Below are 21073 nucleotides of genomic sequence, written 5' to 3'. Positions count from 1 at the left end.
AACACAGATGGGATGGATGCAAAGAACCATAAGAAAGGGGGATAGAATTCCGAGGGTGAATTCTGAGTGAAAAACAAATGGGAGGTTTTTTTGCTTTCTTTAAACTTTTTTAAAAAGTTGGCCTAGAAAAGAGCAGATTACAAAGCAGCATGTATACTAAGACTCCATTTTTATAAAGAGAAGAAGAAAAGCACATATATCCATAAAAGATGGCGATACATACATAAGAATATTAACAGTAGTACTCTCTAGTGATGAGACTGGGATGATTTAAATTTCTTTGTGTTTTGGGGTGCCTGGGTGGCTCAGTTGGTCAAGTGTCTAACTTTTGACTTCAGCTCAGGTCATGATCTCACAGGCTGTGGGTTCAGGCCTTGCATCAGGCTCTGTGCTGTCAGCATGGAACCAGCCTGAGATAATCTCTCTCTGTCCCACTCCTCCTTGCACTGTCTCTCTCTCTCTCAAAATAAATAAATAAACATTAAAAAAATTTTTTTTAATTTCTTTGTGCTTTATAAAGTTCTTTCAAAATGTTTGTAAGGAGCATGCATTACTTTTGGAAGGGGACAGTTTGTGTGTAAAGCCAGCCATTTTTCTGTGTTTCCCTGAGGGCTTGGATATGCCTAAATTATTACACTTTCAGGTTCTCTCAGAAGAAAGTGAGGGGTGGGGGGAGTACCTGGGTGGCTCAGTCGTTAGGCATCTGACCTCTGCTCAGGTCATGATCTCACGGTTCATGAGTTCAAGTCCCACATCGGGTGAGCATGAGCCCTGCTTGGATCAAGCCCTACTTCTCTCTCTCTGCCTCTCCTGGGATTCTCTTTTTCTGTCTGCCCCTTGCTTACTTGTGTGCTCACGGAAGGAAGGAAGGAAGGAAGGAAGGAAGGAAGGAAGGAAGGAAGGAAAGAAAAGAAAAGAAAAGAAAAAAGAAAAGAAAAGAAATGAAAAGAAAAGAAAAGAAAGAAAGAAGGAAGGAAGGAAGGAAGGAAGGAAGGAAGGAAGGAAGGAAGGAGGAAAGAGAAAGAAAGAAAGAAAATGAATAGAGTGGTGGGCAGCACCGTGAGCCTCACCTTTGGTTTGAAGTTTTAAAAAACACTTTCATCCCATGTCCCTCATCCCATGTCCCTGCAGGGTACCTCCAAAAGCAGCCCTACTTTGGAGCAGTGGTTGGCAGGGTGGCCAACCGAATTGCCAAAGGAACATTCACAGTGGACGGGAAGGAGTATAAGCTGGCCGTTAACAATGGGCCCAACAGTCTGCATGGAGGAGTCAGGGGCTTTGATAAGGTGAGTCAGGGGCATGGACGCAGTCCTCACCTGGCAACTTCACAAGCCCCTTCAAACATACCTTCTATTTGCCAGGCTCGACCCTCGGCCCTACAGCAAATGGGTGATACGGGAAAGAGGCTGGTCCAGTGATCGAGGGCAGTCAAGGCACTGGCCCTGTTCCAGGACCCGTCCTTCTGTAGCTCATCTGACCGTAACGGGCAGGGGTCCCCGAGTGAAAGGGCGGCAGCCCTTGACCTGGGAAAAAGGGAGAATGACTTTCTCACAGCGTCTGGATCAGGAAGTCCATTGACATTAGGCACAACAGAAAAGTGGCTTAAACATAATACCTACCATTTACTGTACAAGGCATTTTGCACCTATTCTCTCCCATGCTTTCTAGAACCCTGTATTCTCACCAAATGAGAAATCTGAGGCTATGAAAGGCCATAGAACTCCTGAGTTGGGCTGCCTGACCCGAAGCCCTCATTTCCAGACCAAACCCGCTGGTGTCCTCCACAGCTGCTGTAGGTGCCCCCAGGCCCACACACACCCCTGAGACTGTCGCTCAACCCCCTCCCTGGGCAGCATGGCACCACATCCAGGCCTACCCTTCCACCAAAGTGCCTCATGCCTCAAAATTACCTCAGATTCTCCCCAGTTACCTCTTTCCACACTAAGAGTCTTATTCCCTAAGTGAACCCCTGGAAAAATAAGGCTGGGAAAGCAAATTGGTCAAACACCTTCTCCCTGAGGTAGAAATGCCTGGCCTGCTTCCTAGCTGTGTGGGAGTCTGCTGATTACCCCCCAGTGACTCTCTAACTAGTCTAATTTCAGGGAGGTAATTTTGGTAGCTAACTCTCCTTTAAATTATACCACCCAGTTTATTTCCCAGGGAAGAGCCAGAAAACACAGGAACGTGTACGGCAGTTAAAGGTCACAGTTTCTCCTTTTCTGCCTCTTACTGCCACCTGTCCCACTGAAGGAAGTTGGTTACTGTCTTTCCCCTGTTTCACCAATTTCCTGTTTGTGGCCTAGAACCACATTGCCTCATCTGTTCCCCTTTCCTCCATGATTGAACCACTCACACCAGGAAGGCATGAAGGCAAGAGAGAGCCTCTGTCCTGCAATACTAGGGCAGAGGGTCTCTGGAATGTGCCAGGTACAAGGCATATGGAGCTTCCTCCAGAGGAAGTTGGGCCCAGCTCTGTTCTAACAGGGATCTTCAGAGGAGCCTCAGAACAGCACCTGTTCTAGCTTGTTCCTGTCCCTTCTATTTCACTGTAGTATTTTCTGTGGGGTTGTTTAACATGTGTGCCCCATGAGAACATAGCAAGATAGTGAGTATACATAGCCTTCAGTGCACTGGGCCTACTGAGCCCCTTCGGTGAAGTGGGGAACATAATATGGTGGGCGTTCCTGAGTCTCCAGTAGAGTGAGGGAGCCAGACCCTTACATGAATAGCTGTTACAGGCAACAAGCCCCATAATATGGATGCCAGTGGTGCGCTAAAGGATCTGGGTGTGGACAAACACATAGTAACTGGGGAGGCAGGATTTGAATCACCCTTGAAGAAAGAATAGCATTTCGTTTGGTAAGTAGATACTGGAGATAATGGCTGTGTTGATGCCGAAGCCCAGACAGAGGTAGGGAAAGACTTGGAATGTTATCGTGGAGATGCTGAAAGCCATTGAGCTGTAAGCTTCCATACAGTAACATGAACAATATGAGGGGAGCTTTGTTTCAGGTTGTAGTTCATCTCAGCAATTACTGAATAGTTGTTGGCTTATAGGTAAGCCTTCTTGTACTTATTTCAACACATTTTTTAAATTTTTTACTTATTTTTAAATTTTTTTTAACATTTATTTATTATTAAGAGACAGACACACAGAGCATGAGCAGGGGAGGGGCTGAGAGATGGAGAGACACAGAATCTGAAGCAGGCTCCAGGCTCTGAGCTGTCAGCACAGAGCCCAACGCGGGGCTCGAACTCACAAACCGCGAGATCATGACCTGAGCTGAAGTCGGACGCTTAACTGACTGAGCCACCCCGGTGCCCCAACACTTTTTTTAAAGGTGAAATTTGACAACTGCCTGGGTGGCTCAGTCAGTCGAGTGTCCAACTTGGCTCAGGTCATGGTTCATATGTTCGAGCCCCACATAGGGCTCCTTGCTGTCAGTGCAGAGCCTGCTTCGGATCCTCTGTCCTCCTCTCTCTCTGCCCCTCTCCCACTCATGCTCGCTCTCTCTCTCTCTTTCAAAAATGAATAAACATTTTTTTAAAAAAAGATGAAATTTGAATAACCTAACAGGATTAGAAATGGTATATAAGTAGGCCTAAATATGCAAACATGGAAGTTTTCAGGAAATGTGGAAACCTCAGGCTCTGGGATATTCTCCCATGAATAGGAATTTTATTTTCCACAGAATTATACTCATCTGATAATACTGGTTTCCACGAAAAAAACTTTCCACTGCGTTCTTTCTCTGAAGGACAAAAACTAGGTAGCAAATTAAGAACATTTTATTTCAAATATTTTATTCCTACAATTTTCCATTTGGGGGATTCTTTTTTCTTTTTTGAATCATGCATATAACCAGCTTTATATTATAAGTGTCTTGAAAGTTCAACATTTCTGGGAGATAACTAGGGTGTAACATTTATTTTTTACTAAGGTCAGTGAATTTGTTTCAGATCCCAGCTGCTTTCACCGTAGGTGAAGGCAGAGACCTCCACTCCTGCTGGACTCCCCTTCCTGGTAAATGTGGGTTCACTCAACGGCAGTGAGCAATGCCGGCCACACCAGGAGGGGGTGGGCAGAGCCATTCCTGTGGCCCTCAGGAATTATTATCTTTCAGGTCTATTTGGAATGACAGTGTTTGGCCTCAACTCTTCTGTTGAAAAAAGGAGATTCAAACAAAACTTTGAAATGAAGATGTGGAATGGGGTAGACTGCCAAGCCTGAGTTAGAATCCTAGTCATGTCACTAATGACACATATGACTTTAAACAAGGTGGTTTTTTTATCCCCCCTCTAAACAATGGACATGAAGTATGAAAGGATTCTACTCAACTCTCCTGGAATGTGGGAGGTAGGAGTGGACAAGGTAACGCCACTGAACTCAATTTGCTCATCTGTAAAATGGGGTCATAGTATCAGTTGGAGCCATTTGAAATTGCCAGTATTCAACTGTTTTGACCTACAAAGACAGTCATTTCGTTTGATTCAACCAAATCCTCACCTTACACAATGCTTTATGTAGGGGCGCCTGGGTGGCTCAGTCAGTTGAGCGTCCGACTCTGGGTTTCAGCTCAGGTCGTGATCTCGTGATTCATGAGTTCAGGAGCCTGCTTGGAATTCCCTCTCTCTCTCTCTCTCTCTCTAAGTAAATAAAATTTAAAACAAAACAAAATGATTTGTGTAAGCACCAGTGGCTGGTGAGCACCGAACAAAGGGAGATCTCACGTCAGCAAAAGGCCTTTTGGCTAGTGACCCAGGGCTCCATGAAGGGACTGGGGTCTCTGCACACTGTGTCCTTGGATAATAGAGAATAAGGAAATAAGCTCAGGATCAGACCACTTAGTTCAAATCCACTGTCTTCCTAGCCGAAAGAAGCTAGGGAAAGCAGTGTATTCTGAGTCCCAGCTCTCTCAGTCTAAGTGAGGATCATGGTGCCTACCCTAAGTCAGCTCTGAGACGGATAAGATAGTGTCTGTGAAGTTTCTAGCAAAATGTCTTGGCCCATCATGGGCACTCAGTAAATCCTGGTTGTCCCTCCTCCATAAAGGTAATATTGAGGCTTCTAGGGCAAGGGAGAGGGGAATCACTGTGTCAATGCCAGATTTCTATTTCCGAAAGCAAAAAACTCCTGGAAAACTTTTCTTCATATTTTTCTTTTTTTTTTTAATGTTTATTTATTTTTGAGAGAGAGAGAGAGAGAGAGCGCGCAAGCAGGGGAGGGGCAGAGAGAGAGGGAGACACGGAATCCAAAGCAGGCCCCAGGCTCCGAGCTGTCAGCACAGAGCCCAACATGGGGCTCAAACCCATGAACTGTGGGATCATGACCTGAGCTGAAGTTGGACACTCACCCAACTGAGCCACCCAGGTGCACCCCCCTTTTTTTTTTTTTAATAAATATTCATAAACAGTACTTCCCTGGGACAGAGGAGCTGACTTATTTAGGTCATTTTTTAATACTATTAGCAGATATTGCTATATGACATTTATCAGAATGGGTCACCAAGATAAAAAATAACCTTTTAGGGGCACCTGGGTGGCTCAGTCGGTTAAGCGTCCGACTTCGGCTCAAGTCATGATCTTGCAGTCTGTGAGTTCGAGCCCCGCGTCGGGCTCTGTGCTGACAGCTCAGAGCCTGGAGCCTGTTTCAGATTCTGTGTCTCCCTCTCTCTGCCCCTCCCCCGTTCATGCTCTGTCTCTCTCTGTCTCAAAAATAAATAAACGTTAAAAAAAAAAATTAAAAAAAAAAACTTTTTAAAGAAGGGGAAGAAGAAAACATAGGCACATACATATCAATTTAAGGAGGAAGAGAATGGGGAAGGGGAGTAGGTAAAGAGAAAGAAAAAATTTTTTCTTTCAAAATCTACTTTTCTGTATAAAACAGAATTTTAGAACAACTAAAATCCAAGCTAAATAAATAAAATAAAATAAAATAAAATAAAATAAAATAAAATAAAATAAAATAAAATAGAATCCAAGCTATTATTCCAATATCTTAAAGATCATATAACCATTTCTCTTCCTAGAATCACTGTCTTTAAATATTGAAATGTGGTGTTTAGCTGGAGATTGCAATGACTTAACAGCTTTGAAAACACTTTTTTCTAGGTCGTCTGGACCCCTCAGGTGCTGTCAAATGGTGTCCAGTTCTCGAGGATCAGTCCAGATGGTGAGGAAGGTTACCCTGGAGAGTTGAAAGTCTGGGTGACATACACACTGGATGGTGGGGAGCTTATGGTCAACTACCGAGCTCAGGCCAGTCAGACCACACCGGTCAATCTGACCAACCATTCTTATTTCAACCTGGCAGGCCAGGTAAGAGAACTTACCTCTGCTCTCCTGCTTAGTATAAAATGTGACTTACCTCTCCTCTCCTGCCATGTGCTTTGTGGAATGACCTGGGGAGTAGCTGGATAGACCCACCCAGAATGGACTTAGCCTGGCAATGGAGTCACCTGGTGATGAGGAAAAATGCCTAGCAAAACAGCTGACTCGTAGTAGGTGCTCAATAAATGGAAGTTACAGAGAAAGATGGAATGAGTACATTGTGTTACTAAGAGAACTCTCTCTTTCCCACAGGTTCAGACAAGCACCCAGCTATTTCAAGAACTCCCTCTCTTCTAACTGTAACATGAGTTTACATTTGCTTCCTCATTCCACTCCTACTCCCCAAAAATTACTTCCAGTTAAGTTCCACTTTCCACCCTTGGAACTTTAAAAATGTGCCTGGCTCAGCCCCTTTAGGTATGCCACCAACATTCGTATGTCTCTGCTGTACTTCCCACCCTAAGAGGGGTATAGAGACGCTCTCACCCCTCTTAGGTAATCCCCTCTGCACTACCTTATTCCCAACTAATGGTAGTATTTTAGTTTGTTGAGGAGGCTGTTACATGAGGCAGAGGGAAAAGTTTAGCTAAACTCTGTAGACTATATCTATTGCTTCCTCTTCATCTGAAAAACTCATTGTTGTCTACTCTACTTGAATCACTTTGGCATGATTTCCTACCACAAGATGATGTTCACAGCCAACTAGTAATATCTAGCATTTTTACACTCTTTTAGGAGTCTGCTGACAATGTGCTGATTTTTTTTTTTCTAGGATCTTTTCAAATAGCACGATGTGCTGATTTTTTTTTTTCTAGGATCTTTTCAAATAGCACAAATTAATTGGTTCTTATGTAATTTCCAAAGTTCTCCCTTGAAAAATAAAGAGGATTATAAACTTGTCTATCCCTTACCCTCAGAAACTTCTGCCATGCTCCTTGAGATCTTAAAAACAAACCAAAAACCAAAGCTGCCCAGCCATGCGCCTCTGTAATCATGTGCATAAAGACCCTAATTTTTTTTTTTTTTAAATAGGCCAATTTGAGGCTTGAACTCATGACCCTGAGATCAAGACCTGAGCTGAGATCAGGAGTCAGACTCTTAACCAACCGAGCCACCCAGGCGCCCCTTATACACCCAACTTTTTATAATAAGCTCAAAAGGAACCTGGCAGAAATAGAATAAAATATTAGTGGGTTTGTATAGGTAGTAGATCATGGTGATTTTTTACTCTTTTCCACATTTTTGTATACTGAGAACATCCTATTCTGTAATGGGTGGGAGGTGGCCTAAAGAAAGAGATTCATAGATAGGAAAGAAATTATGCATGAAATATTACACCTGCCAATGTATTCCAATCAAGGAGACAAAATGGGAATGTAACATTCACTAAAACTCTTTCCATTTACTTGGCAGGAGGACTCTCAGAGATCACAGACCCCACCCAAAAGGGTGTTCAGTGTTAGTCCCCTTCTGTATACTGTCTTAGTGCAGCTCGAACCCATAGCCACTAACTTCAGGGTTGAGGATAGGAGGGAGCCATCAGCCTTTTGGGAAGCATCACAACAAGAGTGGGTAGTTGTTTACGAGGCCTGGGGTCAAAGGGCTTCTGCATCTTCAAATCATCTCTTACCCTACCCAGGAAAGCATTTTTTAATTTATTTTTGAGAGAGAGAGAGCACAAGTGGGGAAGGAACAGAGAGAGAGACACACACAAAATCTAAAGCAGGCTCCAGGTTCAGAGCTGTCAGCTAGAACCCATGAACCGTGAGATCATGACCTGAGCTGAAGTCAGACGCTCAATGGACAGAGCCACCCAGGCACCCCAGCACTACTGTATGTCTTAAACTGTCCCCAGGGAAATAGCTCAAAACTTGATCATTTAAAGTGGTCAGCTCATCTTATATATTTTCTTTTTGTTTTGTTTATTTGTTATTTAATAAGCAGTATGTTTGTGCTACTTGGGGCCAAATTTTGACTCATCACTTCTAAGTTTGAGTGTTGGAGACCTGGAGGCAAGAGAGAACTGGTTCTTGAAGAGTGGAAAAGGTATATAGGTTGCAGGTTGGTTGGGCTTTTGTTGTTGTTGTTGTTCCTTCCTTATCTAACCCAAAACTGAGCAAACATGTTTTTTGTTTTGTTTTTTGGTTTTTTTTTTTTTTTTTTAATTGAAACTTTACCCAAAGAGGTATGAAAGCAGCCTCGGGGAATTTGAGATGAGAATAGTGGTGGTTCCAGTATGACTGGGTAGGTATGTCAGCAAGGACCTTCCGCCTTTCCACTCTGTTCCTTCAGTGTTTTTGGCTTTTGCCTTCAGGCATATCCTTTTATGGTCACAAGATGGCTGCCATAGCCCCAAGAATCACCTCTACATATAGTCACAACCAGAGACAAAAAAGGACCTTTTCCTTTCTTCATATCTCTAATGTTCCATTTTAAAGAATAGACAAAAAACTTCCCCCAGAAGCTCCCCAGCAGACTTTCCTTCACATTTCATGGGCCAGAAGTGTGTCCCATGTCCTGCCTAACCTAATCACCAGCAAGGGAATTAGGCCACCATGATTGGCTTAGGCCAATCAATATTCACCCGGTGGGATTGGGGAGGGAGCCCTTTCCCTGAGTATACAGCCTACCATAGGATGAATCAACAAGGCAGGGTTCTGCCAGAGAAAAAGGAGGGCGTCCATAAAGGAGCTGCTATGACTTTTGGGTGGTATGATAGTGTCCAGGATATCCTGCTAAAGGTGATGACAGCTGAATTAAGGCAGTGGTAGTGGTAATGCACGAAAAAAAAAGAAAACCCTGCAGGCCATAATGAGCTCTATAAATGGTTAATGTTCTGAGCTAGCAGCAGCTGAGCAAAGTTAACCAAAACAACACTGAACCCAAAGATGGGCCTCAGGATCTGTTGGTGGATCAGCATTTCTTGCCAGGTTTTCATCAGCCTGGAAAGGAAATGAATCCAGCAGTAATATTCCACTGAAGTGGGTCATTGCATTATTCCAGGTCAGAAGAATCATAAAATGAAGCATGCTTTGCTTTAATAAAGGAATGTAGGTGCCGCTTTGTGACCCAGTGCCCGTTAAGAGAGTGGCTCTCTAATAAATGTTCCTTTCCTTCTCCCCCCCCCCCCCCCCCGCCAGGCTTCTTCCTAGCCTCTTAGACTTAGCAATTTATTTTGGTATGTGATGGAATCATTTGCTTCCTGCCCTAATGCTAAAAAACACAAAGAGAAGGAAAGTCCTGAGCAGCATTATTCATCATAATAAAAAGCTGGAAACAAGCAAAAGTCTGTCAACAGGAGAAGGGATAAACAGATTGTGATACATTCGTACAATGGAATATTCCTCAGCCTTCGCTGGAGCACTGAACAGATAGAACCAAGGAAACAGTCCCCAGTTCTCTTCCCTCATCTCCGCTCCCCTCAGACCCCCAGGCCTCTTCGGTGCTGGCGGTACCACCGAGGCGTGAGGGGATGGCGGCAGGGGGAGCCGGGCAAGAGAGGGACCCCTCTAGTCCAGAGCTGCTCTAGGTGGTGGTGCAGACCCTTCCCATTCTGGACCCGCCTTCTCAGGTCAGAACAGGACCAAACAAGTGGCTAAGGAAGAGACTGTGGGCAGAGGCCTGGCCTTGTCTCCCCCCACCGTCCACTCCTACCCCTGCCCGCCTGTACCCACCGAGAGAACACAAGACCACGGCAGTTCTTCAGAACCAGATTCTCCTCGGAGTGCAATTAAAGCAATTTCTGGCCTGTTTAGACATCGATTCTTACGGTCTCTAAGATCCTGGCATTTCTCCTCAGGATGACTCCATTTGATTGTGGAGGCCTGAGTCTTTCTGATTAGAGGATCGGTTTCAGTTAACCCCCAGGGCTCCGCCTCCCTCTGCTTGCTTCTCAGGAACCCAGCAGGGCTTTCAGTGTGACTTAGCTCGAGGTTTCTCAACCTGAGCATGTGGACACGTTGGGTCAGATAATTTCTTTGTTGCAGGGATGGGCATTGTAGGGTGTTTAGCAGAATTGCTGGCCTCTTCCCACTAGATGCCAGGAGCATTACCACCCCCAATTATGACAATCAAAACTGTCTCCAGACATCGTCAGATTTTGCCCTATGGCAAAATCATCCCAGTTGGGAGCCACTAGGTTAGCTTATTTTTGAGCATTCACTTAGCAAAAGCCCTCTCCTGGTTCTCCTTCCATGTCTTCTGCTATGAAGCTTGAAAATTTACTCCTATTAGAATATAATCCTTTTTAGCAGAAACATACGTGTATTTTCCAATTTGCAAGGAGCACAACATGGCTTTACTAAACTTCTTCACAAGAATCCTGGAAAAGGTGGAGGCATTACTGGCCCAGTTTTACCCTGAAGGAAAAGCGATTCTAGGAGCACCTGGGTGGCTCAGTCGGTTAAGCATCTGGCTCTTGACTCTGGCACAGGTCAGGATCTCACAGTTTGTAAGTTTGAGCCCCACACTGAGCTCTATGCTGACAGTGTGGAGTCTGCTTGAGATTCTCTCTCTCTCTCTCTCTCTCTCTCTCCCTCTCTGTTCCTCCCTTGCTTGTGCTCTGTAAAGAAAGAAGGAAAAGGAAGGAAGGATGAAAGAAAGAAAGAAAAAGAGAGAGAGAGATTCTACCTGGGGCCATTCAATACAGCTGGAGATAGACCACAGGCCTTCTGACTACTGACCCTCTATCTTTGACCCCATTGGAGAGGGCAAGCTGCATCTTTAAAAAAAAAATTTTTTTTTTAACATTTATTTATTTTTGAAAGAGACAGAGTGAGAGCAGGGGAGGGGCAGAGAGAGAGGGGGACACAGAATCTGAAGCAGGCTGCAGGCTCTGAGCTGTCAGCGCAGAACCTGACACGGGGCTCGAACCCACGAACCGTGAGATCACCTGAGCCCAAGTCGGGCACTTAACTGACTGAGCCACCCAGGCGCCCCAAGGGCAAGCTGCATCTTTAATGGAAGAGATGGGCAAGCTCTCAAAAGCAGGAACTCCAGTTCTGACTCCCAGGCTTCTGTCATGTGGTAGAGGATGGGTCCTCCGGGTGGGAGCTGGGCCAGAGAAGGGTGACAGATACCCCACCTCTAGCAAGCCTGGAGGTGATACCAGGCCATCCAGTACTTGTGTGTTCCAGGCCAACAGCTCTTGCTCTTCTATTTGCCTGTCATGTGTGAGGAGAGTGGGAGAAACCCCTCTGCTAATAAGCCAAAGTCCAAAAGTCTTTCAAACCAGTGATGTCTCTCTGACTTTTCACGTTCATAATTCCATTTAGAAAAGAAGATGCATGCTCGGGTCACGCTTGAAAACTTCTTTCAAATGTATCCATTGCTCTGTTGAGGACCTATCTGCCGATGCTTAAATGAACGTATTAATGATCACCATAGGTCAAATGGGATTTCTAAAATTCTTGTCAATGCCTGCAAACCGTTCTGCAAGAGAAGTTAAAAAGCAAAAAATATAGGCACGCCTGGGTGGCTCAGTTGGTTGAGTGTCTGACACTTGATTTCGGCTCAGGTCATGATCCCGGGGTCATGGGATTGAGCCCCACGTTGGCCTCCTTCTGCTCTGAGCATGGAGTCTGTTTAGGATTGTCTCTCGCTTTCTCTCTGCCCATCCCCTGCTTGCGCACACACTCTCACTCTCTCTCTGTCTTTAAAAAAAAGTAAAATAAGACTAAGCATTAAATCTTCTTTTCTTTCTCTACCTTTCCTTCCCAGGGTTCCCCAAACATCTATGACCATGAAGTCACTATAGAAGCTGATGCCTTTTTGCCGGTAGATGAAACCCTGATTCCTACAGGTTGGTGAATTTAAACTTCTTTATGGGAATGCAGAGCTGGGGTGTGATTGGAGGAACATCGAAACTACATTTACCTAAATGTATTTTCTCTGTTGGCCTGCCAAATTGCCTATAATTACCATGATTAGACATTTATGTTGGTTGTGGCTGGGGGACCATATAATTAAACAAACAAACCAGGACGCTGTTGAGAAGAAAAGGAGATGCTACTAATCATTAAGCCAGGGCAACAGGTATCAACCGGAAGTTTTGTTGTTGTTGTTGTTTTTTAGTGTTTTATTTATTCTTGAGTGAGAGAGAGAGAGAGAGAGAGAGACAGAGCACAAGCAGGGGCTGGGCAGAGAGAGAGGGAGACACAGAATCCGAAGCAGGCTCCAGGCTCTGAGCTGTCAGCACAGAGCCTGACACGGGGCTCCAACTCACGAACCGTGAGATCACGACCTGAGCCGAAGTTGGACGCTTAACCGACTGAGCCACCCAGGCTCCCCTCACCTGGAACAGTTCTAAACAAGCTGGGTCATATGGCCATCCTGGCTGAGCCTTAGACAGCAAAAGTTCTCCGCTAAAATGTAAATCTGGTACTTCTTAGCACCTTAGCAGAGATAAATTTACCTAAACATTACCTCACCACTGCAGGACACTGATAGAACACAACGTGGTTTCTGATGGAGGATGAAATGTTCTACCCCGAGAAAGACAAATGCATATGTCACCTCTGAGACACAGTTGGGGGAATGGGGTAGCATAGGGAGTCTAAAGTATCAAAAGGGAAGGTGAGGTGTTGCCAGAATCAAAGTTTATGGGTGTATGTGTGCATCTCTTAGGTTAACTGGATTGAGATCATCTTGGTTATTATTATTTGGGATCAAAACTGCCTTGGTTCAAATAGGCAAATCCATAGAGATAGAAAGTAGATTAGGGGTTGCCAGGGGCTGGGGACAGAGGGGTATGGGGAGTGCCAGTGGGTACAAGATTTCTTTTTGGGGTGATGAAGAGATTCTGGAATTAGATAGTGGTGATGGTGGGATAATATTGTAAATATACTAAACACTACTGAATTGTGCACTTGTGAAAAGGGTGAATTTTGTGGTATGTGGATTATATCTCAATTAAAAACAAGAAAGACAGAAAGAAAGACAGAAAGACAGAAAGACAAGAAAGAAAGGAAAGAAAGAAAGAAAGAAAGAAAGAAAGAAAGAAAGAAAGAAAACGAACGAACCTTGGTTCCTGTGGAGTCTCCAGGATTAAGTGGTGTGGATTTGTACTAGACTGTAGGTGCACTGCCATCTGCCTCCAGGGGACAGGTGGATGATGGCAAGATGGCCGGCAGGGGTGCTGCTATTCATGTCAGCTTATGGAAATTCACTTGAAGTAATTAACCACCAGAGCAGTAGATAAATATTCTTATTGGGATTTCATTAAAATCAGAGATGAGGTAAGTGTAGAAGTCTTAGTCAAAGAAAACCAAAGTGGGGCGCCTGGGTGGCTCAGTCGGTTAAGCGTCCGACTTCAGCTCAGATCATGATCTCATGGTTTGTGAGTTCGAGCCTCACCTTGGGCTCTGTGCTGACAGCTCGGAGCCTGGAACCTGCTTCGGATTCTGTGTCTCCTTCTCTCTCTGCCCCTTCCTTGCTTGTGCTCTGTCTCTCTCTCTCTCTCTCAAAAATAAAACAAACAGTAAAAATTTTTAAAAAGAAAGAAAGAAAACAAAAGTAGAGGATGAAAGAAAAGAAGAGCAGAAATCCAGAAACACACAAACACTTGCTCATCAGCCCTTATTCCCCTGGGAAGAAAGCCTGCCCGCCTTGGCCTTGGGCTGGCCAAGGTCTCCTGCTTGATGGCAGCTTGGAGGTGTTGCCTCAGACCCCTTTGCCAGAGCATTAACGTCCTGTGTACCATCCTCTGGAGCGTCTGTTCAGAGCTCCAGCCCTCCATAAGCCCATCTGCTGGCAGCTCCGTGTGGAAGGTCAGGAAGGCCTTTCTCTCTGTTCCCACCCCATGTAAGTGTGCTACTATTTTGGTTGTCATCTCTGCTAATAACGTAGAATGATAGAATATGAGCAGTTTGAAGCCAAGGGCACCATCTTAACCAAATAATCAAGTTTAAATCACCAGTAATAAGATGTATTGTGTCCTCCTCATATTATGTACTGAAAAAGTACATTGTGTGATATTCTGTCAAAAATGCCTAACCTCATTCCATTCAGCAGAAGGCATCACACGAACCCACTTGAGGGACAGTCTGCAAAATAATTAATCTGTATTCTTCAATAGTGTCAAGGTCATGAAAGACAAAGCAAGGCTGAAGATTGGCCACAGAATAGACCAAGGAGATAGGACAACTAAGTGCAATGTGAGAATCCTAGACTAGACCCTGAGTCAGAAAAAGGACATTAGTGGGAACGCTGGTGAAATTCTAGTGAAATGTGTAGTTCAGTTAGTAGTATTGTACTAATGTCAATTTCTTAGTTGTGATCATTATACCATGGTCGTGTATGATGTTAACATTAGGGAAAGGACGGTTATACAGAGATGTACTTTTTTTTTTAAGTAGTCTCCATGCCCAATGTGGTGCTTGAACTCACAACCCTGAGATTGAGTTGCATACTCTGTTGACTTACTAAGCCAGCCAGTCACCCCCAGAGATGTACTATTTTTGTGACCTTGCTGAAGTCTAAGATTATTTCAAAGTTTAAAAAAAAAAATAGTCCAGGGATCCAAGTAAGATATGACTTTAATTTTCCTGGACACCTGCCTTACTTTACAGGTAAGGGCTTTTGTTTTATTTTGTTCTCTTTAAAACAATGAGGCTGTGTTTATGGCCTCTAGTTCAAAATTATTATGAGGAAAATAATAAGAATGTGAGCCTGCATGCTAAACGGTAACTTCAGTTAACAGCAGGAATTAGAAACCCATAAATACAGGGGCCATAAAATTAATTAGAATAATAATGAGAAATCAAGATAAATGCATTAAAAATTTTTTTTCTGCATTGCAGTTTTGAAGGTTTTCCTAGCTCTGGGGCTGGTTTTAAAGGCTCTTTTGTTTGTGTTGGTAACATGTGTCATCTTCTGATATTTACATGACTCAGTGTGAGGCTGAGTAAACTGGTCCATCTTGTCCTAGATGCAGCCTGATTACATTGGAACTGTGTGTTGTGAACTGTAAGGGGAAAATGGCGGCTACTCTGTTGTGACTGATAAAGAAGAAAATGAGTTAAGTAGCTTACAGGTGGAGCTGATGACATAAGTGCATATTTATTTGTGTATATTTATAAAACCTCACATTGTCCTATTGAGTTTTGATCAGATGAAAATCACAAAAATGCATAATTCATGCTGTGGGAAGATTATTTGTTGTGATTGTAAGTGATCATTGTGGCAAAGCCCAGTAGAACTTAACGTGTAATCTAATGAAACGCGTAAAACTCATGTCCATCTCAGTTCTGCACTGTGAGTGGTTTTAGGATCAAATTTTGTACTTTGTACTAATTTTGAACACCTGTGAAGCTGGGTCGGCTGCAGGCCCTCTGGGCTCTGGGAGGCAAAAACCATGGCTGTAGTCTTGAATCTGCTGTTAACTAGCTAGGTGACCTTCAATGTATGCATAACATTTTAACATTTAACTTCCTTAGACCCTCATTTCCTTTTCTGCAAATAGGAGGGATATTGAACTCAATCCAATTTTATGGACCAGTAAATTTTCTTTAGAAAATAATTTGACAGACTTACGTAGAGTTGCCTAACTTTTCGTTTTGCCAAGTTAGAAAGCAATCATAAATATAGGGCTATTAAAACTAATGGGAATGTATGTATATTATATTTCAATTAAAAAAAATTAAACTAACCAGGGTAATAATGAGGAACAGAAATAAATAGACTAGGGGAGCCTGGCTGGCTGAGTCGGTAGAGCACGTGACTCTTCAATCCTGGGGTCATGAGTTTGAGCCCCATGTTGGGTGTGGAGCCTACTTTAAAAAAAATAAATAGACTGAATTCATTTTTTTAAAACCCAAGTTGCCATTTATAATCACCATCTTTTCATAAAGAAAAATACTTTAACTATTTAATTATTTATTTTGGAGAGAGAACTAGCTTGAGCAGGGGAGATAGGTGGGGGGGAGAGAGAGGGAGAGGGAGAGGGAGAGGGAGAGGGAGAGGGAGAGGGAGAGGGAGAGAGAGAGAGAGAGAGAGAGAGAGAGAGAGAGAATCTTAAGCAGGCTCCATGCTCCAGTGTGGAACCCAACATGGGGCTTGATCCCACGACCCTGGGATCATTACCTGAGCCGAGATCAGAGATCAAGAGTCAGACCCTCAATCTGCTGAGCCACTTAAGCGTCCCATTAAAGAAAATATTTTAACACCACAAAAGGGGGGAGATTTTAATCTCAGAACAAAGAACAACACTTTACATTCGTCTTGCTTTTAAAAGAAATGTGATAGTAGATTATCTAAATATGTCTCAGTTTTCTGTGAACCAGTAAAAATTTTACCATGGACTCATGATTGAGAACCAACGATTAGTCTGAAAGGTCACTAGTAGCTCTTACATTCTGTGATTCTGCAAGGCTCTCAATATAACATTTTACTGCTAGTTCTACCACCCTTCAAATCCATTAGAACTCTATCATGAAAGTTAGTAAGTTGCGACAACTTCAGAGCACATAAAAAATCCGTAAGTCTTTTACCTATCCATACACTAGCCAGTCCCAACATAGGTTATGTCTGTTTTCCCAGAAACACTTCGACTGAAATTACAGGGTGTTTCTTCTTCCCCTTCCTCAGAAATGCCATAAGAAATAAGCAAAGTATATGTTTCCTTAGGAACTGCCTTCCAAAATGGGTGGCAACTCCCACTCTGCACTGCCACGATGGAAGAATTCACATGTCTGGCCCTCTTTCAGCCAAGAGCAAATCTCCAGGAGCCCAGATTTCATTGGACTCTTAACACGGACCAAAAGTGCATGAGCATGTGGCTTCATTCTGAGACCAGTCCAAAGTCATCTGGTCATTTGGAAGTACCTCCCCTATGTTGCTGGGCTTGCCAGGAATCAACAGCCTAGTGGAGAGTCAGCCAGAATAGTATCCATTAACCTGGAAAATATCAGGATAGATAGAACTCGGACACTTGTTATAGAGGGAAAGCACTGTCTGGGGACCCCTGGATAGAGGAGATGAGAGTTAAATAAAACCCAAAAGGGCAAGTGGAAATTTGCCAGGCAACCAGAAGAAAGGTGTTCTGGATAGAGATGAATAAGAATAAGGAGAGCAGGAAACAGCAGGAATACCCCCAGGCCAGCACTGGGCTTCTGGAGCATTCGGGGCACGTGTTTGGTAGCAGAAAACCGATGGGCCTGGAGAGGTTGGCTGGAGCCATGTCGGATCTGCACCAGGCTCTGGTGCAGCTACAATCCCTGGGGTGGCTCTGGATGACCCTCGGCTGGCCTGGAGTTCAAGGCCGCTCCACGCAGGGCAGACTCACAGGTGTACCTGAGTCCAGTCTCAAACTTCCGGATGTTCAGCCAGAAGTGGACTTGAACCACAAGGCCACTTCCTTGAGACGTGCTACAAGAAACCCGTTAGACCAGCCATGCTCTGTTACGAGTTCTGGGTAATTGATATACAGTATCTAGAGATGGTGGTTGTGCTGAATTGAGAAAAGGGAAGATACTGTTTGTCTATCTGTGAGATGAGGTGAAGGTTTATGATAATAATAGCTAGTATTTCAGAGAAGACTTTATAAATGATAATCCATGCCAGAATACTAAAAGGTAGGTTCTGTTAATTTTTATTTAACAGATATGGACCCTGTGGCACAAGGAGTTTAAGTAACTTAACTGGGAATCACGCAGTTAACAAGTGGTGGAAAGCTGGGATTCAAACCTAGGTAGACTGGTATTGAAATTCCTGCTTATAACTAGACCTGTACTCTACAGACCCTACAGTGTGGTTAGATGTCAAGAAGGTTTTGGGGGGTGGGGGGAGAGGAAAGAAAGAAAAGTAATTTCTTGACTATATAGATAGCCAAGATAACCATGTAGTCAAGAAATGGGAAGTAAGCCAAAAAGAAAAAAAAAGAAGTTCTGACAGTTGAGTGTTCTCATTTCCTGTCTACCTTTCATATAGGTAGTCTCACAGCTTCTCTCTTTTCCTCCCTGTTTCTCCTTCTCTTAAATTTATTTTGATTTTTCTGCATAGAAAACAGAAAACAAATTATATTGAAAAATGGGGGACAGAGGGAAGACAAAGATGCCTGCATAAGAGGCTTTCCTGAGACAAAAGAGCCTGAGTAGAAGTGCCTGGCCATGTTAGACTGACCAGGAAGGGAATGTAGGAAAGGAACAGTCCATTTTAAAGCTCAGAATTATTGGGGCGCCTGGGTGGCTCAGTCGGTTAAGCGGCCGACTTCAGCTCAGGTCGTGATCTCGCGGTCTGTGAGTTCGAGCCCCGCGTCGGGCTCTGTGCTGACATCTCAGAGCCAGGAGCCTGTCTCAGATTCTGTGTCTCCCTCTCTCTGACCCTCCCCTGTTCATGCTCTGTCTCTCCCTGTCTCAAAAATAAATAAAACATTTTAAAAAAATTAAAAAAAAAAAGCTCAGAATTATTTCCTGTGCCCCTCAGTAATCTCGGAGGTCATTGCTCTGTTGCAACATAGTACCTTGTTTGGTGACACGTCTCTTGTCCTGCTGGTTCTTGGTTTTCTCATCTGCAAAATCTTGTCATGACCAATTTAGGGTGGTGGATTAGGAGGAAGCTCAGGAAGCAACATTTTAACCATGAGGTTTTTTATCAGATCATTCTTTGAATTCTGTGCAGGTTTGTCCCAAATGCTTCATCTGACAAATTGTAATTTCTGAGCTTCATTTATCCAGCCTCCTCTGGACTTTCTGCCAAGTCCCCCAGGTTTGCTTCTAAGCTTGAGTCTTTCTGTGATACAAGGGTGTTTGATAGTCCCAAGCCCCTCCTTTTGTGACTATTAATTTATACTTGTGTTTGTCTTTCAACTCTTTCTTTTTGTTTGCCCTTTATAAAAACTACTTTTGAGGGAAATGCTGATGTAGGTCTAAACTTTTCAGGTGATTTTCCACCTTGGTTATAGATATTCGGTAAATAATTTTTCAGGTGAAGGGAAAACCCATTGTCATGAGAAAGTAGCACCTCTCCTTTTACAGCAGTTGTAATACTGTGGCTGAGGTACTCAGTAAAAGGGGACCTTCCCCTGTGTGTGTTTGGGGGAGGGGTGGAGTCTTATCCTCCATTTTGTTTGTTACTGATCTGGTGTTGTCACACAGAAAGGAAAGGGATACCTTGGCATACACTTTTAGGGAGCCAAAGCAAGCACATATCATGAAATCCCCTTGTCTTAAACATATAGCCTCCATTTAGACCTCTACCTCAGGCAGGGCCCTCAGACCTCTGAGAATCTCGAGCTCCCTTTCTTCCTGTTGGCAACTTGGAGCATATAAAATGTCTTCAGCCCTTTCAGTCAGTAAAACACAGAAGACAACAGCCTGCATTACGTGCCTCCTTCATTCTCCCCCTTTCTCTGCTCTGCTATGAAAAGCTAGCCTTTTCCCAAAGCTCAGTGGAAAGCCTCAGCAGGTGTAGGGGTAGCAGAAGCCTTCAAAGGGTCCCATTCAAATAATTTAGCACCCCCACGCCCCCACCCCACATTTTCCCCACTGAAAATTTCTGCCATTTTGCCATCCCTGGAGGCTTCCAGGCAAACAATATCCCTCGTGTGTTGTTAGGCTGCAAGACTCCAGCATCTTTGCTTTTCTTCTGGGGGAGAAAAAAAGAAGAAGAAAATATTTTGAATGAAAGAGTGGAATCCACACCTAACTTCTGAAGCTACTGCTCTGGATGTAGTTCTGGGCACTTTGGAGTCGGCAGTGGGGGTTGGGGCACGGCGTCCTTCCGCACAGGTGCCTCTCTTACGCCACAGCTGCACCAACAGAAAGGCTTCTGCAGAGATGGTTCACCTATAGACCAAGAGCAAAGTCTGCAGCTAAGCTGTCGGGCCGGGTTTGCATGTCAGCAGTTAATTTAGCTTTGCTTCTTCCGAGCAGTTTTTCTTCCCTACTTAAAAAAAAGGGGGCGCCTGCCTGGGTGGCTCAGTCGGTAGAGCCTCCGACTTCGGCTCAGGTCATAGTCTCACGGTTCATGCGTTCAAGCCCCCTGTCGAGCTCTGTGCTGAAAGCCCAGAGCCTGGGGTCTGATTCGGTGTCTTGCTCTCTCTCTGCCCCAACCCTGCTTATGCTCTGTCTCTCTCTCTCTCAAAAATAAATAAACATTACAAAAAGAATTTTTTAAAAATTGCACCCTGTAAAGCATTTGGCACTACTTAGGATAGGCTCACACTCTGTTCCTGGGACATCTCCAGGTCCTCCTGAGTGTATGTTTATGTTTGTTGTTATCAGGACTGTCCCTGTCGTTTCCCAAAAGTGGAAATTCTAGAAGACATTTACCAGGAAGGACCAGTGTATGATCGATGTCCACAGAGAGAACATTCCAGTGCCAGATCTCTGGGCTGCCACGTCAGGCATTTAGCTTTGGGGCCTGAGTCTAGTGTCCTGTCCTGTGGCGACAAGAGGAAATTGGTCCCCAGAGCCCTGCTTGGGTACTAAGCCCCCTAAATATGAGCAGGTGAGAAAATTCAGGCCTTCTGTTTCTCAAGGGATTAATTCACTCCCAGGGTTGTAAATATTACACAGCCTCTTTTTGTCTTCAGAACCGTGAGACTTGGAGGCAGTGTGGGCACAGCCTGCCCAGCAAGATATTATCATGTACACAACATTGTGCAGAACCAAGCATGTGTCTGTATAGGCATTTGCAGCACGGAGCTTTTTTTTTCCCCCCTTTTAATTTTGCTGTTCTTTATTTGCAGTAGTAGATAAGGAATTAAGAAAGCAAAAAAAAAAAAAAAAAGAATGCTTTGACTAGG

At 44.1% G+C, this 21073-nt stretch overlaps 1 protein-coding gene across 2 annotated transcripts in view; it reads left to right on the top strand.

The window, feature by feature from the left end:
* The window catches only part of GALM (galactose mutarotase), a 53335-nt gene that overhangs the window by 8401 nt on the left and 23861 nt on the right, over positions 1–21073 (top strand). For both annotated transcript variants that reach the window (XR_007150648.1, XM_047851161.1), the window contains exons 2-4: positions 1132–1286; positions 6112–6318; positions 12049–12130. Coding sequence is in view for 1 of the 2 variants with exons in the window: in XM_047851161.1 (XP_047707117.1) it covers positions 1132–1286; positions 6112–6318; positions 12049–12130 (444 nt within the window). In the remaining variant the exon portion in view is untranslated. The remainder of the gene's footprint in view (positions 1–1131; positions 1287–6111; positions 6319–12048; positions 12131–21073) is intronic.

Source organism: Prionailurus viverrinus, chromosome A3, assembly GCF_022837055.1.
Source record: "Prionailurus viverrinus isolate Anna chromosome A3, UM_Priviv_1.0, whole genome shotgun sequence".
In the NCBI taxonomy this organism is placed as follows: domain Eukaryota; kingdom Metazoa; phylum Chordata; class Mammalia; order Carnivora; family Felidae; genus Prionailurus; species Prionailurus viverrinus.
The sequence above is the reverse complement of the archived record's forward strand: the minus strand, read 5'-3'. Positions and strand labels throughout refer to the sequence as shown.